Genomic DNA, 23,909 nt, shown 5'->3' with positions numbered 1-23,909 from the left:
GAGTTGAATTACATCCTTGAAAAATTAAGTTGATATTGAAGCCCTAAACCCAAGTACCTCAGAATGTGACTGTATTTGGAGATAGGGCTTTTAAAGAGGTGATTAAGTTAAAATGACAATGGTAGGGTGGGCCCCAACCCAATTGGACTATTATCCCTAGAGGAAGAGAGTAGGATAAAAACATGAACAGGTAGAGGGAAGAATCCATAGAGACACAGTAATAAAGTGGCTAGCTACCAGCCAAGGAGAAAGCTCTTATGAGAAATCAAATGTGTTCACACCTTGAACTTGGAACTTCTAATCTCCAGACTGTGATAAAATAAATCTCTGAACCAGGCACGGTGATGCACACTTGCAAACCCAGCGAAGAGGCTGAGGCAGGAAGATACCAAGTTCAAGACCAGGCTCAGCAACTTATGAAGGCCCTGAGCAACTAAGTGAAACCCTGTCTCAAAATAAAAAATAAAAAGGGATGGTGATGTTGCTCACAGGTTAAGTGTCCTGGGTTCAATCCCCAGTACCTAAATAAATAAATAAATAAATAAATAAATATAATTTCTGGGTGTGGAGATGTAGCACAGTGGTACAGTGCCTGACTAGTATGTGTGATCCCTAGCACTACAATAAATAAAATAAAACAAAGTTGACGCTCACTTAAAAAAATAAATAAGCTAGGCATGTAATCTTAGTGACTCAGGAGGCTGAGTTGGGGAATGGCAAATTCAATACCATACTCAGCAATTTAGCAAGGCCCTAAGTAACTAAGCAACTTAGTGGAGATAAAAGGGTCTGGGGATGTAGTTCAGTGGTGAAGTACCCCTGGGTTCAATTTCTAGTACCAAAAAATAAAATAAAATAAATAAATAAATAAATAAATAAATAAATAAATAAATAAATTTATTTCTGTTGTTTCAGCCACCTGCTCTGTGGCATTTTTGTTATGGCAGCCCTAGTAAACTAATATACATTTTGGTACTGGGAAGTGTGGTGCCCATATAATATACATAAATGTAACTTTGGAACTGGGTAGAGGCTTGAAGAGTTGAGGTACATGCTAGAAAAAGCCTTGATTATGCCAGGCATGGTGGTGCATGGTATGATCCCAGCTTCTCTGCAGGCTGAGACGGTAGGATTGCAAGTTCAAGGCCAGTCTGGATAACTTAGTGAGACCCTGTTTTAAAATAAAAAATAAAAAAGGAGCCTGGCATGGTGGCGGTGGTGCTCACCTGTAATCTCAGCGATTTGGGATGCTGAGACAGTAGGATGGCAAGTTTGAGGCCAGACTCAGCAATTTAGTGAGGCCCTGAACAACCTAGCAAGATCCTGTCTCAAAATAAAAAGGGTTGGGGTTGTGGCTCAGTGCTAAAGTGCCCCCGAGTTAAATCCCAACACACCCCCCCTGCAAAAAAAAAAAAAAAAAGAAAGAAATGAAGAGACTAGAGTTCTGGAGTTCTACTGTTCCACTAGATGTGGATACAGCAAGAAGGTGCCACCTGAGGAAGTGGGCCCTCACCAGAAACTGAATATATCTGTGCCAACCTCAAGAACTGTGATAAGTAAATTTGTTGTTTATAAGCTTCCCAGTGTATGGTATTTTTTTCTGCCTTGAATAGACTGTTGGTAGAAATATGGATGTTTAGAGCTCGGGATGTAGATCAGTGGTACAATGCTTTTCTAGCATGTATGAAGTCCTGGGTTCTAACCCCACTACTGCAAAACAAAACAAAAATGAAATACAGATGTTAAAAGTGCTTCTGGTAAGGCCTCAGATAACAAGGAACATGTTATTGGGAACTGGAAGGAAGGCAAAAACTTGGTTGAATTTGTTTTAATGTTTTGCAAAAGATAAAAACTTGTGAGTAATGAACTTGGATATTTAGCTGAGGAGATTTTTTTTTTTTAACTGGGAATTGAACCCAGGGTGCTTAACTTCTGAGCTATATCCCCAGCCTCCTTTTTTGATTTTTTTTTTTTCATTTTTGAGACAGAATCTTGCTATGTTGCTTCAGGCCTCACTAATTTGCTGAGACTGACCTTGACTTTCCAATTCACCTGCCTCAGCCTCCTGAGTAGCTGGGATTACAGGAATGTGCCACAGTGCCTGGCAGCTGAGATTTCTAAGCAAAGTATTAAGCTGTATCCTGGTTTCTCCTTGCTACTTATAGAAAAAGAGGGAGGGGATGAATCAATTGAAAAATGAAGTGTTAGGCTGGGTACAGTGACACACACCTATCATCTCAGCTACTTGGGAAACTGAGGCAGGAGAATCGTAAGTTCAAGGCCAGCCTGGGCAACTTAGTGAGACCCTACCTCAAAACAAAAAGGGCTCGGGATGTAGCTCAGTGGTAGAGCAGCCTTGGTTCAGTCCCTAGTATAGAAAAAAAGAAAAGTAAAGGAAGGGTTAGGCAGGAAAGAACAAAAAAGTGAATATTCATAAAATTCTCAGCCTATCCAATATTACAAAATCAAAAAGTGTTCAGGAGAAAACACCATGGGTGCAGCTGGAAAATTACTCCATAAAGAAATCATGAGTGTGTTGCACTGATCTAATTTGCTGTCTCAGCAGAAGCCAAGAATAAAGATGGGGCAATACCAGCAGAAACACTGGGGCAGCTGGGACTAAAGGGAATAGAGATGGGACAAAAAGAAGGCAGGGTGTCTGACTTCTGAGATTCTACAGGACAAAACAATAGAAATTTCTGACTGTAAACATATATTACCCTTCAGAAAAAGGGAGGAGTGATCCCAACAGTACTACTGCGCCCTCCTCAATTCTGGAGGGCAGGGCCACCAATTCGGTTGTAGTGCATCAGGCATATAGGACAACATTGCTGCCCCAGGTAGCCCAGAAGGTGTGGACCCCACCCTGATGAGCCAGAGGACAGAGTATCCAGCCAAAGAGGATTACTCTTAAGCCTTAAAATCTAATGGAATTTGCCTTGTTAGGTTTTGGATTTACTTGGGACCTGTGATCTCATTCTTCTTACCAAGTTCTTCTTTTGGGAGTGGGAGTATCTATCTTATACCTGTCCTACCATTTCATTTTGGAAACAGCAAACTGATCTGGTTCCACAGGTTCTCAGCTAGAAGAATTTTTGCCTTAGGATGAGTCATACCTCTGGTCTCACCCATGCTTGATTTAGATGATATTTAGGTGAGACTTGGGATTTAAAGTTAATGCAGGGGTTGGGGGTGTAGCTCAGTGGTAGAGCACTTGCCTAGCATGTGCAAAGCCCTGGGTTCCATTCCCAGCATCCTCTCACCCCCCAAAATAGTCAATGCCAGAATGGGCAAAGAGTTTTGGACTGCTTGGATATGGGCGAATGTAATTTATATGCAAAAAGAACATGAATTTGGGGAGAACAGAGATCAGAATGTTATAGACCGAACCATGTCCTCCCCAGATTTACATGTTGAAGCTCTAAACTCCAGTACCTCAGAATGTGACTGTACTTGGAGATAAGGCTTTTAATTTAGAGGAGGCTGTTAGGGTGGCTAATCCAATCTCACTGCTTCCTAAGATGAAGTGTGGACACACACACAGACACCAGGAGCTTGAGTGCACAGAGAAAAGACCATGTGGGGACACAGAAGTCAACCACCTGCAAGCCAAGAAGAGCTCTCAGAAGAAATCACCCTATCGACACCTTGACTAGCTCCAGAAGTGAGAAAATAAATTTCTGTTGCTTAAGTCACCCAGTCTGTGGCATTATGTTATGGAGGTTCAGGCTGATTAGCAGAAGAGACTATGGAATCAGTGATGGGGTCTATGGGGTGAGTGATGGGGTGTCTTAATGGGGGGAGTCCACGTAGTGAGTTATGGGGTCTTTAGGATGAATGATGGGAGTATGTGAGGTCAGTGCTGGGAATTTGTGAAATCAGAGATGGGAGGTCTATGTGATGATGATGAGGGTCTGCAGATGAGTGAGTAAAGGAGAGATTAGTCATAGGGCATTTCTAGGGTTAGTAATTAAAGATCTCTCAGTATTCAAGTTAAGATCTTTTATTTCCTGATTTTAAAAATTGCCACCATCATGGACCCCTGCCTTATGTCTTGTTCCCAATGGCTCCTGGCAGTAGTTCTATACAGTCCCTATCTTTCTCATCTCTGGCCCTTTTTGTGGCCACCCATCAGTCTGAGTGTTACATATCAATAAGCTTTTCCCTTCCAACCTGTGGGAGTAGGAATGGACTCTTCTGGCAGGTAGAGAACACCTCATCAGTCAGTGTTCCAGACCAGTTCACTGCTTGTTAGTTCTGCTTGCTCTTGCCTTTTGTGACTTTGCTGTCCACTGTTCTCTGGGCATGAGTGATCTGCTTCACGGAATCCAGCACGAAGACTGCAGGTAGCACTAGCCACAGGGCATTCATGAAGACGAAGTAAAACCAGAAATAGAGTGGGTGGCCGAATTCCCCATGCTGGAATCCGTCACGGTGCTCTGTCAGGAAGTATAGTACATCCCCGTAGATCTGGCCTGTGGGAGGCAGGAGGGGAAAGGAGCAGCCCCTGTGAGGAAGAGGAGGCTAACCCAGACTCTCTTCCAAGGTATTTCCCAAGTCATCCTTCAAGGTCTCAGAGCTAGGATCCTAAACTCAGATAGCTAAGAATTCCGAAATCATAGAACTAAAAATTTGAGAAATGGAAAAATGAAAATTCTAGACATCAGAGCATTTAGAACATTTTGGCAACTCTGGGGATTGAACCCAGGGGTACTCCACCACTGAGCTATATCCCCAGTCCATTTTTTATAATTATTTTGAGACAGGGTCTGGTTAAGTTATCCAGTCTGGTCTCAAATTTTTATTACCACAATCCCACAATGCTGGGGACTCGAACCTGGGCCTCCAGCATGCGAGGCAGGCACTCTTCATGATGTGCTATATCGCCAGCACTGGTCTCAAATTTTTGATCCTCCTGTCCTAGCCTCCCAGGTAGCTGGGATCACAGGTGTGTACCATTGTGCCCAGCTCGCACTGAGAATTTCTGAACTCAGGAGAGCTCATATCTCCAGAATTGAAGGAAGTTCAAAATCCTAAAATTCAAGACAGCTTAGATTCCAGGGCTAAAGAGAACTCATATATCCAGAATTAAAGAAAGCTAACAATTTAAGAATACAAGAAGACTAGCTGGGCACGGTGGTGCATGCCTGCAATCCCAGAGGCTCGGGAGGCTGAAGCAGGAGGATCACAAGTTCAAAGCCAGTCTCAGCGACTTAGTGAGGCCCTAGCACCTTGGTGAGATCCTGTCTCTAAATAAAATACAAAAAGGTGCTGGGGATGTGGCTCAGTGGTCAAGTGACCCTGGGTTAAATCCCTGGTACCAAAAAACAAAGAAACAAAACAAAAACAAAAGCAATAAAACCCCCCCAAAACCAACCAACCAACAAAGAAACAAAGAAACAAAGAAAAAACAATAACAAGGAGACTCAATCTTAGATAAGAGAACTCAGAATCCTGATCCTGGAGGATCCAGGGGCTTCTTGAAAGCATAGGATACCACATGTAACTTTCACAGGGGACTCTGTGATGAAGGAAGAAGAGAAATTGAGTTGCAAGCTCAGAGGGGGAATGGTTGTTTCAGTACTTCAGGGAGTTGGTCACTCAGGCTTACTTGCTTCTGGATGGACACAATCAAGAAAGATAACTACCCACAGGGTTACACCTATGTCTGTGGATTCCCCCATCAATCCCTCTAGTGCCCAATGCCTCACCCACAGAGACCACGAGCTGTAGAACAAAGCGGAGGGGTTGCTGGCGGAGAAAGGCAATCACTACCCATAGGCTGAGTGGTCCCCACAGGCAAGCCGTGATGGTTTCCATACAGACAGTGAAGTTGTCACCACTGCAGGAGAAAGGATGGAGGGACATTGGAATTAGTGTGCTCCGTGCACAGGGCACCCTATTAAAGCTTTCTGACTCACCACCACCCCAAATCAATGCAGGGTTCTACTGACAGAGGCAAACACTTACATGATGTATCGGCTGTCTCCCTTGGCATACTCTTTCCCTGAAGAAAAGAAAGAGGCACATGAAGAATTAAGGAAGAAAAAGAACTTCCCTTTGTGAGAGCTGTGGGCCCCTATAAGTTGGCAGACTTCATAACCTCTCCATGTCTCAGTTTTCTCATCTGTGAAATGGGGTAGCAGTTTGGATTCTAAAGTTTAATAATGTGTATATTGTTTCCATCATGTACAATAAGAATGGGAAGGTATACTCCATGTATGTATATGTCAAAATACAACCTACTGTCATATATAACTAAAAAGAATAAATAAAAAAATTTTAAAAATAATGTGTGTGTCTGACATAGAACAGTGTTGCTGTGACTGTTTGCTACTCAAGAAGGTTTGGCCAGGCATGGTAGCCCACACCTGTATTCCCAGCTGCTAGGGACACTGAAGCAGGAAGATCAAAAGTTGAAAGCTACGCTGGGGTAACTTTTCAAGACCCTGTCTCAAAATTTAAAAAAAGCAAAATAAGTAAAAGGTAGCTTTAAGGTATAAGTAGCATCTCTGGGTTTAATCCCTAGTACCAAAAAAAAAAAAAAAAAAGAAAGAAAAAAAAAAAGAAAGAAAGTATTGTGGCATAAAAGGAGGCAGATGTAGATAGATGAGCGAGTGAGTGGGAGGCTGGGATAAAGTTCAGCGGTAGAGCACTTGCTTAGCAAGCACAAAACCCTGGGTTCAATCCCCAGCACTGCCAAAAAGAAAATGATGATGGAGTGAGTGAAACAGTCAATGAGAGAGGCATAGAATGTGCAAGAGAGAGCACATATGCAGGTCAACAGATGAGTGAATGAAAGAATGAAGAGAGAATAAGAAAAAGATTACCTGGGCTCGGGTTGTAGCTCAGTGGTAGATACTTACCTGGCATGTGCAAGGTCTTGGGTTCCATCCCCAAGCACAGAGAAAAGAAAAAAAAAACCCAAAAAACAAAACAAAAAAAACCCCAAAAGACCCCAAACCCAGAACTGCCTAATGTAAAAATAGGTAGGAGACCTGAAAAGGTTCTTCACAAAAGAGGATTTCCAAATGGTCAATAAACATGAAAGGTGCTCAAACTTTTTTTGTTGTTTACAGTAATAGAGATTGAACCCAGGGGTGCTCTACCTTTGAACTACATGCCTAGCCCTTTTATTATTTATTTTGTTTTTGATGGCAATTGAACCCAGGGGTGCTTAAACACTGACCTACATCCCTAGATCCCCATTTTGTTTTTTTGGTACTGGGGATTGAACCAAGGGGTGCTTAACCACTGAGTCATATCCCCAGCCCTTTTTTATATTTTATTTAGAGATAGGGCCTCGCTGAGTTGCTTAAGTCCTCACTAATTTGCTGAGTCTCGCTTTGAACTTATAATCCTCCTGCTTCAGCCTCCCAAACTGCTGGGATTACAGGTGCCACTCCACCCAGTTTCCTCAGGCCTTTTTATTTTTATTTTGACACAGGGTCTTGCTAAATTGTTAAGGCTGGCTTCAAACTTGTAATAATCCTACTTCAGCCTCCAGAATCACTAGGACTACAGGTATGTGCCACAGTGTCCAGCTACAAGGTTCTCAAACTTTCATTAGTTATTAAGGAAAAACAAATTAAAATCATAATGAGTTATCATTCACATTCATTAGAATAACTAAAATTTCAGAAATATCTGACAATAACAAATGTGGTGAGGATGTGGAGGAACTAGAACTGTCCTAGTCTGCTGGTCAGAAAGGATCATGGTACAACCATTTTGTTTTTGGTACCAGGGATTGAATCTATGGGCACTTAAACACTAAGCCACATCCCCAGCCCTTTTTTATATTTTATTTATAGACAGGATCTCACTGAGTTACTTAGAGCCTTCCTAAGTTGCTGAGGTTGGCTTTGAACTTGAGATCCTCCTGCCTCAGCCTCCTGAGCCACCGGGATTACAGGCATGCACCACTGTGCCACAAAGGTACAACCATTTTTGAAAATAGTTAGGTAGTTTGTCCCCCACCCCCAGGGCTGGGGATGGAACCCAGGGTCTCAAATATGCTAGGCAAGCACATTACCATTTAGCTGCATGCCCAGCCCCTGGTAGTTTTTCATAAAGTTATATATACACCTACCATAATTATGGTCCAGCCATTGTACTTCTACATATTTACCCAAAGAAATGAAAGTAGTTTGATCAACACAAAGACATGTATTAGAATGTTCATAGCAGCTTTATTCATGAGACCAGAAAGGAATATTGTCAAGACAGCAGAAGGTTAGAGGGAAATGCATTGTATTGACAGTACAAATCAAATAAACTTGTTACATCTATGCTTTGAAAGCTCTTTATGAGCCAGGTGTGGTGGCATATGCCTGTAATCCCTGCAGCTCAGGAGGCTGAGGCAGGAGGATCACAAGTTCAAAGTCAGCCTCAGCAACTTAGTCAGTCACTAAGCAACTCAGTGAGACACTGTCTTTAAATAAAGACAAAATAGGGCTGGGGGATGTAGCTTAGTGGTTGAGTGCCCCTGAGTTCAATTCTGTGGTACCCCAAAAAACAAACAAATCTCTTTATGATAAGGAGTGACCTCAGTTTATTTTATTTATTTGTTTTTGGTACTAGGTATTGAAGCCAGAGGTGCTTAATCACTGAGTCACATCCCCAGCCCTTTGTGTTTTGAGACAGGGTCTCAGTAAGTTGCCTAGGACCTTGCTAAATTGCTGAGGCTGGAGATCTTCCTGCCTTAGCTTCCTGAGTCCTGGGATTATAGGCACAAGCCACCATGTCTGGCTAGAATTGACCTCATTTAAAAAAAGCAAAGTTCAATGGAGCACAGTGGTCCATATCTGTAATCCCGTGACTTGGAGACTGAGGCAGAAGGATCACAAGTTCAAGACCAGCCTGGGCAACTTAGCAAGACCCTGACTTGAAGTAAAAGAAAAAATAAAAAGGTTTGGGGATATTGCTCAGTGGTAGAATGCCCCTGGATTCAATCCCCACTATCACACACACAAACACACACACAAAAATCAAAGTTCAGAAGTATATATAGCTTGTTACAATTTACATATAAAGATAAAAATAAAAATAATAGTAAATAATTGCCACTATTCTAAATCCCTTACATATAGTTGGATAATTACTATTATCCCCCTTTTACAATTGAGCAAATTGAGGCGAGGCTTATGTGTAAATAAACTCAGGAAGGGAAAATAAACAATTTGTGTGTGTGTATGTGTGTGTTCAGGATTGAACCCAGGGCCTTGCACATACTAAAGTACACACACTTTATTTTTCTCTCTTCATCCTGCTGAGCTACACCCCCAGACCCAGAAACAATTACTAATAGCACCTAAGAGATTTTGGGGAAACCTGGGGGAGAGAAGGCATATTTTCACTGCATACTTATTTAAATGGCTTTGTTTCTTGACCCATGACTTTTGAGATACAAAAGTTTTATAAACTTTTTAAAATAAATTAATTGAAGAAGTTATGGGTGGGTAAACATCTAAGCCAATCCCTGCCCAGGAAGTTCCCTCCCATAGCACAAGAACTCAGGACTCACAGAGTTGGGATAAGAAGGCTTGATCTCCAAGAAGGATCTTGTGGTAGAGAACGAACCAGCCTTCAATCACCAGATGAATGAATGCACACACTGCAAACCAGCACAGGGACAGTCGCCTCCAAGTCCCCAGTGGGGCAACTGCAGCACGACCTGACAATAGCCATGTGGTCACAACTAGGACCCCAGAGACGGAGAACAGGCCAGCCAGGATATGCCAGGTGGGGAGATCATTAGGCACAAAGTTGTCCAGCCTCAGGTGCCGAGGCCAGTATGGGTGCAAGGGGCCTGCGTTGGTGGCCATGTTTCTGTGGGCTGATAGCCACGTGTGGACCAACAGGGAGGAGAAAAAAAGAACAGAAAGACCTGGGCAAATAAAAAGCAGAGTGAGATAATTAAATTAAATCCAAATAATTTATTACTACAAGAAATGTAAATAGATGAATTTACCAGTTAATGGACTGACTGTAAAACTGGATTATAAATAATCTAATTTTATAGATAAACAATAATGAAATTGCCTACTGTTTTAAGAACATGACTATAATAAGGCCACAGAAAGACTGAAAGCTCCTTCCAGCCCTCTGGGAGCTGCAGTAATTGGAAACAGGTCTCTGGCTTAGCCCTCAGGGGTCACAATCTTGTTAAGGACACACAGGAACAAGGCCCTTACTGGTCCCAGCCCTTATTGATCACAGTCTAGAGGAGGTGACAGGTACCAGATCTGGTCCCAGCCTTCAGGGGTCACAATTTGGGAACCCAGGAGCGCTTAATCACATCCCCAACCCTTTCTTTTCTTGAGACAGGGTATCGATAAATTGCTGAAGCTAGCCTCGAACTTGCAATCCTCCTGTCTCAACCTCCTGAGTCGCTGGGATTAAAAGCATGCAGCACTCGCCCGGTTGGGCTAACAGTTTAACGGCAAGACACAGGACCCAGGCCAGGGTCAATTGCAGGGACCAATGTTTGCACCACTGAATGGAAAGCTATTTCCTCCCGCTGGAGTCCTGGAAACCTCGGGCATGGGATTTAAGGCCCAGCGTTTGAAAGCTAGAGCCTGCAGGAAACAGCGTACTAGCTGCCAACCTGCGCTACAGTAAGGGGAGGCTGGGGTCTCCCGGGCGGTGCTAAAGAGGAAAAGGGGAGTCAAACACAGAGACCACCAATCAGAACCAGAACCCTCCAGTCCAGCTGCCCAACAAGAAGGCGGGCCTTCCGTCGTCCAGACAACCGCGGGGAACCAGGGGTCCCGCGCAGGCGCAAGGGTGGGGAGTAAGAGGCTGCGAGGCAGGCGGAGGGCGGGCCATCAGGTGGTGGAGAGCTAGGGGATGGAGTGGAGAGTCGGGCGGAGAGCACTCACCGAAGCCGCGCGATTGCAGCAGCCAGCAGCCGTTTCCCACAGGCTCCCGATCTCTCTAGGCTGACTTTCGCTTGATACCATCCTAGTTCGGGCCCATCCCCTCACGGCTCCCCCGCCTAAAGGAGCAGGCCAATGGAGAAGCGGGGAAGGCGCCTCCCAACCAATAGGAAATCTCCGTGTGCTGCAGGTCCCATCCTCGCGCGTGGTGCCATTTTCGCTGTTGGCTGAGACCAAGTCAGGAGTGGGGTGGAGGCGGGGACCGGCAAAGGTTGGTGGGCGTTTTCCACCGGTAACCAATCTGCAACGATTCTTGGTTTCAATTTCCCAGACCTCTCATCAATCGCAGCGGAGATAATTTAGATGTACAAACTCCACGTTTGCTGGAGGGACAGCGTTGCATTTTCCTTTCACCTCTGCCTTTGTTTTTACAGACAACCAATCAGTTCCCAGACCAACCCTCAATACTAACGCAAGGAAACTATAATATGACAGGCAGATCACATCATGCACACTGCAACCCCCCCCTCCCCGCCCCGGTCTTCTACTCTCATAACTCCTTAGTCCTAATAGCTGCAGTGATCCTCACCTCTACCGACTTCAAGTCAGAAGAGCCAATTGGAATCCAGTCCCCTCAGTCCTGCTGGCCAATTGGCATTGAGACTCTCAACTGTGCCAATTCTAAAAAGCCAACCAGAATGAAATAATGCTAAACCTGGGCACCCAAACCGAGCTACCAGTCACAATTCAGATCCATCCAATTAGAACCCTCAACCTTCAGTCCCAGGGACCAATAAGCGTCAACCCTTCATCTGTCAAGTGTTCCCTCCGGTCTGTCCCAGAGCAACCAATCAGAATAGGGATCCCTGTTTTCTGGCCAATTAGTATCAGACCTCCCTATATTCAGCTATAAAATCTGTACCCAGTCCACTCAAGTCAAGCAGGACAAGGACACTGCCATCCTCGAACCCATCATCCAATCCCAAACAACGAACCAATCACAAACTGCTCCCTCAACATGGTCTCCCGTTTCCAAACTTTTATCTGTACTGTACCCCCATTCCTCACATTTCTATTCGCATCTGATCAGTGAAGAAAGAGCCTATTGTGTATTTCTACTTTTATTTGACAATAACAAACTGTATATAAAAAGGGAGAAGGCAGGCAGGGAGGCACTGCATTTCCCCCTCTCTGCTTCCCCATATATCCCCCACCCCTAGGCCCCAGCAGGGAGCACTCCCTTCCCCCCTCGTGGTGGGGTGGGGATTGACAGGCATGGAAATATGTGTGCCCACGTGTAGGGGTGTGTGGGTGGTGTCATGAATGGAGAGGGGTCAAGGAGTAGGGCCTTCTCTCACCCCCCATCAGAGCTGGCACCCTGAGGAGGAGTCTTGAGGGGGCTATAAGGGCCATATGCCTCAGCCTATGAGACGGTAGAAGATCCAGCATCCAAAAGTGACCCAGTGACTGGCCCAGCTGAGCTCTGACCACTTGTGGACAGTGTATGCCATGCCGTAGCCCTGTGGGAGAGAAATAGGTGATGGTTCTATTCAACAAGGACAAAAAGGGGCTCAGGAAAATCCATCCTTTACCCAAGAACGTTCTGTGACTCCATGGTATCCCTAGGTGATATAAGGACCTTGGTATATACATATGAAAGGTTACCAGGTATAGTTTTTGTTTTCTTACTTTAAAATCATTTTAAGGGACTGAGGGTATAGTTCAGTGGTAGACTGTATGTTTAGCATTCATAATGCCCTGAGTTTGGTCTGCAGAAGCACCCCAAAATATTTTTAAAATGAGACAATGCAATTCTATTCTCTGACCCATATTCTCCCTAATATGTAAAGAGGTGCTAAAAATAATTTTGGGGTGGGGGACGGAGATTGGAATCAGCACTTGACCACTGAGCCACATCCCCAGCCTTATTTTTGTATTTTATTTAGAGACAGGGTCTGAGTTGCTTAGTGCCTCCCTTTTGCTGAGGCTGGCTTTGCACTTGCAATCCTCCTGCCTCAGCCTCCTGAGCCGCTGGGATTACAGGTATGCACTACCACACCTGGCAAAAATTTTTTTTAAATGATGAAAATTATCAAAGGAGGTGTGAAGGCCATTTTCAGTAAAGGAAAAACAAATGACTCTTAAGCATATGAAAAAATGCTCAGTTTCACTCATAATCTTACTCCTAACTGGCAAACATATCCAAAATGTCTGAGAGGCAGTCTGTTGGTGGGGCAACAGGTGCACTCACACATTGCTGGTGAGAACACAAAAAGTTAACTTCTCCATTGACACTCTGTGGAATAGATCCTAAAGAGATCTGTCTGCATCTGTGTAATTCCAATTGGGTACAAGAGCTCTTGCTGCAGTGTCATTTGCAACAGGAAAGGACGGGAAATCACCAAGTGTCCATCAGTTAGAAACATATTAAATTGTGTCACATCCCCACAATAGAAATAAAAATGAGTGAGGACACTATGTACTTATGTGGAAGATTTTCAAAAATTGCAGAACAGTGTGATTCATGTGTTATGTGTAGGAAAACAGGGAGGGTGATAATTAATACATATTTCTATATTTGCTTGATATGCTTGCATTTTGGAATGATATTTTTATAAAAATAAAAGTAATTACTTGTAAGAGGGCAAGGGATAGAGAATGGGAGCAAGACTTTTCCCTGTAAATATATTTAATATTTCTTTTATTTTTCCAATGCAGGAGATAGAACCTAGGGCCTTACCTAGAGAAGACAATCATTCTACCACTGAGATACACCTCTACCCCTAAAATATTGACTTGTTTTTTGTAGGGGTGGTTCCTGGGTTTGAACCCAGGGGCACGTTATCACTGAGCTACGTTCTAGCCTTTTTAAAAAAATTAAGTTACTTAGGACCTTGATATTTTGCTGAGACTGCTGTGGAATTTATAATCCTCCTGCTTCACAGTCCTAAAATACTGTAATGAAAATAAAACAAAAAATTTATTAAAAAAAAAAAACAAAGAATAGAAAGGAAGCCAAACTAAGACTTTGCACACTCAGACTGAATAAAAATTAAAAATTTCCTAATGAGGAAAAAATAAAGTTTTATTTTCTGTTAAAAATTTAAATAAGCACCAAAATCTGGATTCTGCAAGAGTCACTTGAATAAACACTACTTTAAAAATTGTTCTCAATTTTTAATATTTTTTTTAGTTGTAGATGGACACTATATTTATTCATTTATTTTTATGTGGTACTGAGGATCAAACCCAGTGCTTCACATATGTGAGGCAAGCACTCTACCACTAAGTCATAGACACAGCCCTATTCTCAATTTTTTTTAATGTTTTGTTTCAGTTGTAGGTGGACACAATACCATTATTTTTTATGTGGTGCTGAGGATCGAACCCAGGGCCTCACACATGCTAGGAGAGTGCTCTACCACTGAGTCACAACCCCAGCCCCTGTTCTCAATTTTGAAAGGAGTAATATCTGGAATTTGCACACTCAACATTAACTAAAATAGTGTAAAATTTTTAATATTATTTTTTTGAGACAGAGTTTCACTATGTTGCCCAAGTTGGCTCCTAAATTCCTGGGCTCAATGAGCCTCTCTAGTAGCTGGGGCTACAGGCATGTACCACTATGCCCAGCAAACAAAATTTTTAAGGAATAGAATTTGGAGGTTGCACACTCAACCTGAGTAAAATATAATACTTTTTAAAAAGTTAAATAAGCCAGGCGCACTGGCTCTTGCCTGTAATCCCAGCAACTCCGGGGGCTGAGGCAGTAGGATCGCAAGTTTGAGGACAGCCTCAGCAACCTAGTGAGACAGTGTCTCAAAATAAAAATGAAAAGGACTGGGATGCAGCTCAGTGGTCGAGCATCCCTGGTTCATTCCCCATTACCACAAAAAGAAAATACAAGTAAAACAAAACAGTGAAACCTGGATTTTGTACTCTCTCTCTCTGTGAAATGAATTTTATAAGGAAAATAAATATACAGATTTTGCACCCTTCACTCAGAGAAAAGAGCTGACAGTGTGGCTCAATCCGTGGGACAAATGGAAGGGTGGAACAAACTGTGCTTATTGCAGAAGCTAAGAAACATGACCTTCAGAGCTCATGCCTTGCTTCCCTACTCTGTCCATGAACAGGAAGTCCCATCCCTGATTCACAGCCACCCCCACCACAAAGGACCCCACCTCACCTGCTCCTCTGTGGTGTCGTCCACATCAACATCAAACAAGGAACCCAGGTAGGCCAGGTGGAAGATGGCTAGGGCCCCAAAGAGCAAGTTTAAGGCTCGCACCCCCAGGCCCTGTGGGGGACAAATGGATACACTTGGCAGCTGGACCTGCTCACTGTCCCCCACCTCCACCTGTGCAGGAAAGCCCAGGGGGACACACAAGGCACTGTGAGTCCCAGGAAGGAAGATGTCCAGGTACCCCAAGATAGGAAAGAGATGGTTCAGGGGGCCTCTTATGGGAGCTCAGAAGTATCCAAGGATGAGGGTGCTGTTAACCATGAGAGCATCCAGGTTGGGGGAGATGCGAGCCTTTAGCCAGAGGAGCAAAAATGGTGGGACTTTGAACTGGGGGTTTATGGTGATGAACATTGGTACCAGGTGGGAGACGAATGGGAGTTGTCTGTATTTCTTCTGGCAAACAGAATGAAAACAACAACAGAACAAAAACGAATCCCGCCATAACCTAGAGGGCCCATATTTTCCCCACCCCCGTCCCCCTCACTTTGCTCAAGACACCTTGACCTTCTCACTGTTTGTCAATGATTCCAGGCCCGCTCCCATGTTCAGGCCTTTTACACTGGGTCTTTCCATTACCTGGAATGCTTCCCTCCCTCGCCTCCTTCACTTAAAACTCAAAAGTCACCACACCCAGGGGGACTCCCCTGACCCTATTTAAAATGGAAACCACCCCCCATATTTCCCATCCCCTCTCCCTTACATTTAGTACTACTTGCACCCTGACAAACTTTTTTTTTTTGGTACTGGGGATTGAACCCAGGGGTACTTTCCCACTGAGTCATATCCCCAGTCCTTTTCATTTATTTTTGAGACAGGATCTCACTAAGTTGCTTAGGGCCTTACTAAGTTGCAGAGGCTATCTTCAAACTTGTGATCCTTCTGCCTCAGCCTCCCAAGTTGCTGGGATTACAGGCATGCCCACCACGCATGGCCCCTGACAAACTATTAGACTTCATTGACATTTTTATTTTACTGTCTCCCCTGTTAACATGTTTGTCCCAAAGGGCCAGGACTTTGGTCTCCTTTGTTCACTACTGCATCTCCAGCATTTAGAACTAGCATGTGCTCAATAAATGTTCCTTGGAGGAATGAATGCCAGGTGCGTATACAGCAGGTGTTCAATAAGTGCCTGTTAGAGAAACAGATGCCAGTGAATAAAGGTGAAGTAATGGGGATGGCTCCAGGATGAGAACAGTAGGTTGGGTATTCTGAGACAGGTACAAGATGGAGACATAAGTGACATTTTTGAGGGGAAGCATTGGGCATAAGATTGCCCAGGCTGAACCCTCACCAAGCGATGCCGGTGTGAACAGTCAGGCAAACACCGCTTGGACAGGACGCAGGCACTGAGGATCCGAGCCAGGCGCTTCCGGAGGACTGGGATAGTGCAAAAGATAAGGGGTCAGTTTAGCCTCAGGCGACAGTGGCTCCAGACTCCTACCAACATTCCATCTGTCTGCTGACTAGGCCCTATACTCACCATGCTCCACGTAAGTGATAAATGCCAGAGATAGGAGTACCGCAGCCAGGTGGAAGCTGAAGCCCTGGGGAACCAAGGGCAGTGAGGTAAGTGAGGAGGAGACTCTACCGCCCCCACCATGCATCCCCCCACCATCCTGTTCTGCCCTGCTCACGTGCAGGAGGGCACTGGCTGCATAAGTGACCAGCACAGCTGAGAAAGTTCCCAGACGGAGGGCATTCTTGAAAACATCTGGCAGGGAGAGATGTGGGTTAAGGCTCTTTGGAGAGTCCCTCTGCCCTCCCTTGAGAGCCCTGATCCCCACCATCTATTGGGACCCCAGGATAAAATCCTTAAGATGGCCTCCTCCTTCAAATATCTAAAACCTAGCTCCTGATCTTCCCTTCCAACATGTTTATCCCATTGTCTTCCCAAGTTCAATGTCAAGTTCACCCTTCCAGATCCTCAGGGCAAAAAACCTCGAAATCACCTTCCATCTGCCCTTCCCCACTCCCAGAATTTAGCAAATCCTGTTAGTTCCTCCTTCAGAATGTATCCAGAATCTGATTTCTCTCCTCTCCGTGTGCCCTATTGCCATTGCCCACCACTATTGCTGGCTTGTGTTGCTAACAGTGGCAGGAACCTAACACATTGCCCATGGCCCTCTTTTATGCAGAGCCCTGCCCTTGACTGCCTCAAAAAGTCCAACTCCCCCTCCATGGGTCACAGAGTCCTATAGGACCTCTCTGACTTCATGTCTTACCATCAGCCTCCTCATTCACTCTGCTTACCCTAATAACCTATTTTTGTTTCTTTTCAATGCTAGGACCCAAACCCGGGCCCTCACACACACTAAGCAGAAGCTCTACCACTGAGCCACATTCCTAGCACCCTGCCCTAATGACCTTGCTATTACTCACACACCAAACTGCCTCAGGGCCTTTGCACTTTCTGTTTCCTCCATCTGTCACACACTTCCCCCATATATCTGCATTCCTTGCGCCATCACCTTCCTCAGGTCTTTGTTCAAATGTCCTAATGCCCTGTCCTCATTCAGAGTTGCCCTAGCTAATTTATTTTAAATTAAAACATAGCTCTCTATTCTTATAACCTGGATTTCCTTTACCTGCCTTATTGTTTCTTTTTATTAGAGCACTTATCACCACCTAATCTATTTGTGTTTTTTTTTTCTCTTCTATAGTATCTGCTCTCCTCGTAAATGCCAGTTATACCAGGACAAGGATTTATGTGATTTTTTTTGTGGTGTTGGGGATTGGACCCAGGACCTGGGCATGCTAGGTAAATGTTCTATGACTGAGCTACACCCCAGTCCCTTTGTGACTTTTTTTTGTCCCTGCTGTATCTTCAGTGCCCACACACAGTAGTTGCTCAGTAAATACTTGTTGCATAAATGTGCGAAAGGGCCAGGGTTACCAACTCCCCTGAAGTGGTGACTTGATGACTCACAATTATTTAACCAGTAAGACATGGGCAGGTTCCAGCTTGTGACAACTTCCACCATTGACCGGGGCAGTTCCACATTCAGTGGCTTGGATACCGTTAGGTCCCTGTAGGCAAAAGACACATGCAGATCCAGCTGGACTCTCAGTCCATCTGGTTGCCACACATTTGTCTTGGCTCTTCCCTCCCCTGGGAGTACCCTCCCTCCTCCCTGCAGCTCGTCTAGGCAGCACCATGTAGGAGAAGGGGGACCCATGCCCTCCCCACCATTCAAGATGATCCTTTTCCTCCGTGAAGCCAGCCCCTGCCAACGTGGCCGTGGCCTCCGATAGAAAACCCACAAAATAGTTGCTGAAGTGGAAGGAGACAGCACTCTCGTAGGCTCTCAGCCACCTGGGAAGAAAGGGGCAGGGGAGAGAGGTATCATGCCCAGGCCCTGCCAGGACACCCCACCACGTGATAGCATCCCCACCCCTGCTCTGTGGACTCACCTTACCATGGTGCCCCTAGGGCCCCCAGGGGTCAGGAAGGGAGCAGAGGAGAAAGAAAAGAAAGTCAGAGAGACCCCAAAGGTTGGCCTGAGATGTTCACAGACAAAACAGAAATGCAGTGGCAAAAGAGGCAGACACACAGACATACTGTCAGGCAGCTGTTTTAATGCAACTTAAACGGATACATGACCTAGCCTATGATATGGCTTGGATCTACACCCTAAAACAGTCACACTGCCAGATACAAATGTTATCAGACTTTCAGTCTCGTAGAGACCATAAAACACTCAAAAAAATCCCTTAGTGAGTTGCAGAGACTGTCAACTGTTCCATTATGCACACATAAACACACTGGCAGTTTCACAATCAGATGGTCAAGCATCCTGCACTGGAAAAAGAACAGGCTCTGAAATCTGTCCTGGGATTAATGCTTGGCTGCTTAGCTGGGTGACACTGGTCAAGTGACTTTTTTAAGACTCATCAGCATCAGACATAATTAGCAGCCAGTGAATGGGGGAGGGAGTCATATAATCAGATAGCAGATCCGGTCCTGCACAAACCAGAGGCAGACAGTGGATCATATGTACACGCGCAGGCTCATCACTGGTCATGACCTCTCAGCTGGACTATATCAAGCAGTCAGAGAAGGCAGACACAAAGGCAGGCTCAATCACAGGCAGCCACACAGCACACGACAGTCAGATCAGAGGTCAGCAGGAATCATCAACTTAGATTTACCCTATTCAATGACAGTCACACACTCTGTCATACTCAGCCAGTCATACTCAGGGGATCAGTGGCAATAGGCAAACAACCTATACATCCCCCTAGCTGGAGTCACAGACAGGTTAGTCACCAACCAGTACAAACTTGTCACTCCCCATTATAGCCATGTAACTTCCTTCAAATGGTGAAAGAACCAAACAGATGGACAGTCAGACAGAGTATGTGTCAGAGTGTCAGTCATACACCGAGTCAAAGAGTCAATCTTGGTCAAATGGACAGTTATAGATGGATATCCAATCTCTGTCTAGTCATGAGGTACACAGTCAGATAGATTCCAACTTCTGGCCTAAGCCCTGCCCCCATCCCTAGTCAGCCTCCCTCACCCTCAGCACCTGCCCTCATTTACCTGGCTTTGCGTTTCTTGCTGTAGTAACAGAAGACAGACAGAGTAGTATTAAGAGACAGGATCAGAGGTGGGGAGCCCCAGGCCCCTACCCAACCCCCTCGCTGCTGGGCAGGGGTCTCAAAGATTATACTCACTTGCGAAGGAGGCGGTCACCATCAAGGGGGATGAAATAGGGGAAGAGGTAGGGGCCCACACAAGTGGACAGTACAAGGCACAGCAGGGCCAGCGCCAGGCTGCGGGCCACCTTCTGCAGCCATCGGCGGCTCTGTGGGGATCAAGGCTTCGTAAGCACTGCCCAGTGATGGCTCCCACAGTCCCTGCCCACCTGTCCTCCCAGGACCTCACCAGTGGGCGGCCTTGAACAGCCTGTAGGTAGCTGTGGAAGGATATCCAGGGCCCAAAGACGATGGTGCCCACGAAGTAGAGGTAGCCCATGAACTCCACGGGCGAGGGCACTGCACCCACCTCGCCCCGGTCCAGATCGAAGCCCAGAGACACTGCCTTCATGGCCACAATCATCTGGGCCCCTATGTGTGGGGCCCATGGTCAAGTGGATGGGCAAGAGAGCAGGTCAGCATGGAGGGATAGGGCACACCAGGTGAGAGGAAAAGGGGGTACAAGGATGGTTATGTGGGCACTGGGCCAAACAGGCAGTGGGCCCAGAACAGGCAGACACCCTTACTCAAGAGCATCAAACATATACATGAGATGGCCCAGCAGATTCTCCAGGAATATATGGTAGAAAGAGACACAGACACAAGGGGACCATGAGGCCTACATTATGGGGCAGTGGGCAGGGGAGAAAAGTGGAGGTAAAGAGACCCAGAGTGGGGACAGTTAGGAGACGTGGAGGGGACAGGAGGGCTGGGGCAGGGCTACCTACCTCGCATCTTGTGCCACGTCACCGTGTCCACCATGTGCATCTCACTGAAGAAAAAAAGGTGCTAGTCTTGGCCCCACAACCCCTATGGCCTCTGATACCACAGGGGTGGGGGTACCAAGGTGCTAAGAGGGTTCTGCTTTCCCCTGTTCTGCACAACCTCAGGGAAGGAAAATTCTCCTAGACTCCCTCCTCCGGGGGAAGCCCATACCCAACCTGACCTGCACAACCTTATGAAAAGACATGTCTCCCAGGAACGTTTCTCCAGGAATACTCCACCCCCTCCCTGTTTGGTGCCTCCTCATAGAATGATTCTCCCAGACCCCCTTCTTTCCTTTCAAAATCTCATGCCCTCCCCATCTTGGACAACTTCATCAGATGCCTGGGGACTCGCCTGCCCTTCTGCCAACCAGGTAAGGATGAGGATGCACACCCATACCCCATGAGTAGGTAGATGAGGATGGTGACCGAGAGGAAGACGCCACGATGGGAAGAGTGTCGGCAGAGGAACAACACGAGGTAGCACAGGAGGCTGAGCAGCACGACCCAAACCATGTGCAGCTGGAAGAAGTGGTAGAGGCTGAAGAACCCGCCTGCCACGGTGCTTGCATGCTTCAGGTAGGATGGCAACCCTTCGGGGGAGAGGGAGAAAGAACAAGAGAAAAAGGGAGAAAGAGGGAGAGAAAGAGGGAGGGAGAGAAAGAACAAGAAAGGGAAGGTTGGTGGATTGGTAGGGAGGGGAGAAGGACCTGGGCAGAGGGCAAAGCCTGGGTAAAGGCCTAGAGGTTGGAATGTGGTAGGATTGGAGAAAGCCCAAGGCTGATATTGAAGAGCTAGAGAGAGTGGCAAGGGCTGGGTTTAAAGAAAAGAAACCTCTATCAAGGACATTTGGGTGACGGAGAAGAAATCCGAATATCAGTTTATGTTGGGTAATATTGTTGTTGGGGGTAATGGTTGAGGCTGTGGTTTGGGAGAGGATATTCTTGTTCTTGGGGGCTACACATGAAGGATTTGGGGGTGAAATGTCATGATATAAGCAAGTTATTCAAGTGATGCAGGAAGATGATAGATGAATGGATGAACAGAAGAGAGAAAGATAGTTTGAGGGAGCTAATGGGGCAAAAAGTTAACAGTTGGAGAATTTGGTGATATATGAATAGTTCATTGCACTATGTTCATTGTACTATTGGAATATACATTGTACTATAGTTCATTGTACTATTCCAACTTCTTAGTAGCTTTGAAATATGTCTAAATAATAAAACTAGGAGGGCTGGGATGTAGCTCAGTGATAAGAGAGCCTATCTAGCATGTGCAAGGCCCTGGGTTCCAACTCTAGCACCACAACAATATTAACAATAATAATAAATCTTGGGGGATTAACACATCCATTTAAAATAAAAAGATAAAAGAACGAGACGACCCTTTGAATCTCAGATTTCCAAAAATATCTCTGTATCCTATAGGAACCTTGGGACTTGGAACCTTATCATTTGGATATAGGCCTGCTAGGATTTTGGAGACATTCCAGAATTCTAGAATCCAGAAATCTCATCATGTCCCGATTATAGAAATCCAGAATGTCAACATTTCGGAAGCCTAGAATGTGAGGATTTCAACTTGTCAAAACCTCCACACCCTGTAAACATGGTATTTTGGGATTCCATAACCCTACAACATCAGCATTCCAGAATTTTATAATCTTGAGATGTAAGATCCCAAGATCCAAGAACCTCAGTTTTCTAGAATCCCGGAATGCAGCAATACTGAAGGGCATGGCTTGGTATAATAGGATGTGGTTTGGCCTAGTGTGGCTTGAGATGGTTGGGCTGAGTAGGATGTGGTTGGTGGAATGGGGAATGACCTGGTGGAATGTGATGGGGCTAGACATGTTGGGACCTAGTTTGGCTGGATGTGGCAGAATAAGGTGTGGCTTATGGACAAATGTAGCAGATATGATATTATCTGGTGTTGTGGCACACAGTATGGCAGGCACTTACCAAGCCTCCAGAGGAGGCGGCAGGCGAGGCAGATGGCAAGAAGCAGCCAGATCTGGTCAAGGCCCTGCTGGACAGTAGGCAGGAGACAGCCCTGCAGTAGCTGCTGGAAAAATTCCTGGCGGCTGAAGGTGGCCATTGTAGACCCCCACGGATGGATAGACAGATGGATAGGTCTGCCAAGGGGAAACACAGAGGGAGTAGGATGTCCATGGGGTCGCCCATGTTCAAGGGATGGACTTGAGCACTTTTGGGGGCTGTGGACTCTACAGCTGGTACTGGGAGCCTGGGAGAGGATGTGAACATCAGGTACATCAGATTGAGCCACCAACTGTGTGCTGGGGGTGAGTGTTCTGAATGCATACACACAGCTGTGACCTGCGGTGAATGAAGGACCTGTGTGTCTTGAATGCTCTGAACTGTCCGGTCTGAGGTGGTGATTGAATGATGTGCATTATAGGCCCATACATCAAATGGGGCGGGGGGGGTAGGGGGCTTCTTGGTTTCCAAGGTAGAGTCGCTCTGTGTGGAGAGCAGAGAGGGGGATTCTGTGACACTTTGGGGCCGTGTGCATCTCTCCTTGTATGGATGGGGGGGTGTCCTGTATCCTCCGCGCGCCCCATCTCACCCCCACCCGGTGAAAGGCCGCCAACAAAGCCCTTCCCAGGTTCAGGGACTGCAGGGAGGTGGAGGTGTTGGCAGGGGACACAGCAGAAGGGGAAGTCGGAAAGGTGATGCGGAGGGGGTCCCAGGACATGCGCTACAGATCTCGCGGTGAGGCCGGATCAGGATGGGAGCAGGAGATCCACACGCACACTACTAGCAACCTACCTGGCAGAAAGGAAGCCGTGGTCCTGGGGGCCGGGGACGCGCCGCCGCTGCCACCGTCGCCTCCTCCTCCGGGCAGCCTTCCCCGCAGGCCGCAAGGCCAGGACCAGCAGCGGCTCCCAGGGCGGCGCGGCAGAGCGGGCCCTTTAAATCCCGGGGCGGGCCGGCCGCCGGGATCAGCCAATCGGAGAGCAGGAGCGGGGCGGGGATCAGGAGGAGGGAGCGGGAGGATCAAGTGAAGGAGGAGCAGCTGGGTAGCGGGGAGCGGGGAGCGGGGCGCGGGGTGCTGGAAGACGTCGGCGGGCAGAATGTTCGCGCGCGCATTTCTCTGGCCTGTTGCTATCCCAGCCCTGGAACATTCGCTTCGGAAGGTTTTCTGGTCTCACTTAAACTTACGAACGGACAAATTTCTGATCCTTGGAAATTGAGTTGGAAAAAATAGGGTGAGGGAGTAGGGCAAGCCCCTTCTCCCCCAAATGCTCGCCCACTCATGTTCTCTCAACACCGTTGTGTCCGGGTTTCACAGATGGGAAAT

The 23,909-nt window shown here is 46.2% G+C and overlaps 2 protein-coding genes across 10 annotated transcripts; both read right to left on the bottom strand.

Annotated features, from left to right (window-relative positions):
• Nucleotides 1-3,901: 3,901 nt before the first annotated feature.
• Nucleotides 3,902-11,313, bottom strand: Ebp (EBP cholestenol delta-isomerase). Its single transcript, XM_047536013.1, has 5 exons — nucleotides 10,884-11,313; nucleotides 9,527-9,889; nucleotides 5,971-6,007; nucleotides 5,712-5,842; nucleotides 3,902-4,475 (listed from the first exon to the last, which is right to left on the bottom strand). Exons 2-5 carry the CDS (start codon nucleotides 9,825-9,827, stop codon nucleotides 4,252-4,254), a joined length of 693 nt encoding a protein of 230 aa, XP_047391969.1. The 5' UTR covers nucleotides 9,828-9,889; nucleotides 10,884-11,313; the 3' UTR covers nucleotides 3,902-4,251.
• Nucleotides 11,314-11,999: 686 nt separating this feature from the next.
• Porcn (porcupine O-acyltransferase) lies at nucleotides 12,000-23,510 on the bottom strand. Of its 9 annotated transcripts, XM_047535735.1 has the most exons (16): nucleotides 23,378-23,510; nucleotides 22,550-22,722; nucleotides 20,989-21,181; nucleotides 20,553-20,596; nucleotides 20,015-20,196; nucleotides 19,804-19,934; nucleotides 19,670-19,687; nucleotides 18,538-18,552; nucleotides 18,314-18,439; nucleotides 18,053-18,153; nucleotides 16,761-16,837; nucleotides 16,607-16,670; nucleotides 16,418-16,503; nucleotides 15,308-15,376; nucleotides 15,070-15,180; nucleotides 12,001-12,400 (listed from the first exon to the last, which is right to left on the bottom strand). In XM_047535735.1, the coding sequence occupies exons 2-16, from the start codon at nucleotides 22,683-22,685 to the stop codon at nucleotides 12,299-12,301; spliced, it is 1,455 nt and encodes a 484-aa protein (XP_047391691.1). In that variant the 5' UTR covers nucleotides 22,686-22,722; nucleotides 23,378-23,510; the 3' UTR covers nucleotides 12,001-12,298. The 9 variants fall into 9 exon arrangements, with proteins under 9 accessions (XP_047391699.1, XP_047391691.1, XP_047391692.1 ...); XM_047535743.1 differs by lacking the exon at nucleotides 23,378-23,510 and having other exon boundaries at nucleotides 12,000-12,400; nucleotides 20,989-21,110; nucleotides 22,550-22,682; XM_047535736.1 differs by lacking the exon at nucleotides 18,538-18,552.
• Between the last annotated feature and the right edge of the window lie 399 nt (nucleotides 23,511-23,909).

This window comes from Sciurus carolinensis, chromosome X, assembly GCF_902686445.1.
Source record: "Sciurus carolinensis chromosome X, mSciCar1.2, whole genome shotgun sequence".
Taxonomy (NCBI): domain Eukaryota; kingdom Metazoa; phylum Chordata; class Mammalia; order Rodentia; family Sciuridae; genus Sciurus; species Sciurus carolinensis.
This window is presented reverse-complemented; position numbering and strand designations above follow the sequence as displayed.

What these genes read in the sequence shown, in the direction of transcription:
- Ebp (XM_047536013.1), bottom strand. Translation starts at nt 9,827, where the DNA reads ATGGCCACCAACGCAGGCCCCTTGCACCCATACTGGCCTCGGCACCTG. An exon ending in AGCCTTCTTATCCCAACTCT is followed by an intron (nt 6,008 to 9,526) that starts GTGAGTCCTGAG and finishes TCTTTTCTTCAG; the next exon opens with GGAAAGAGTATGCCAAGGGA. An exon ending in GGAGACAGCCGATACATCAT is followed by an intron (nt 5,843 to 5,970) that starts GTAAGTGTTTGC and finishes TTTCTCCTGCAG; the next exon opens with TGGTGACAACTTCACTGTCT.
- Porcn (XM_047535735.1), bottom strand. Translation starts at nt 22,685, where the DNA reads ATGGCCACCTTCAGCCGCCAGGAATTTTTCCAGCAGCTACTGCAGGGC. An exon ending in GACGTGGCACAAGATGCGAG is followed by an intron (nt 20,197 to 20,552) that starts GTAGGTAGCCCT and finishes CCCCACACATAG; the next exon opens with GGGCCCAGATGATTGTGGCC. An exon ending in CAGCCAGTGCCCTCCTGCAC is followed by an intron (nt 16,671 to 16,760) that starts GTGAGCAGGGCA and finishes TTGGTTCCCCAG; the next exon opens with GGCTTCAGCTTCCACCTGGC.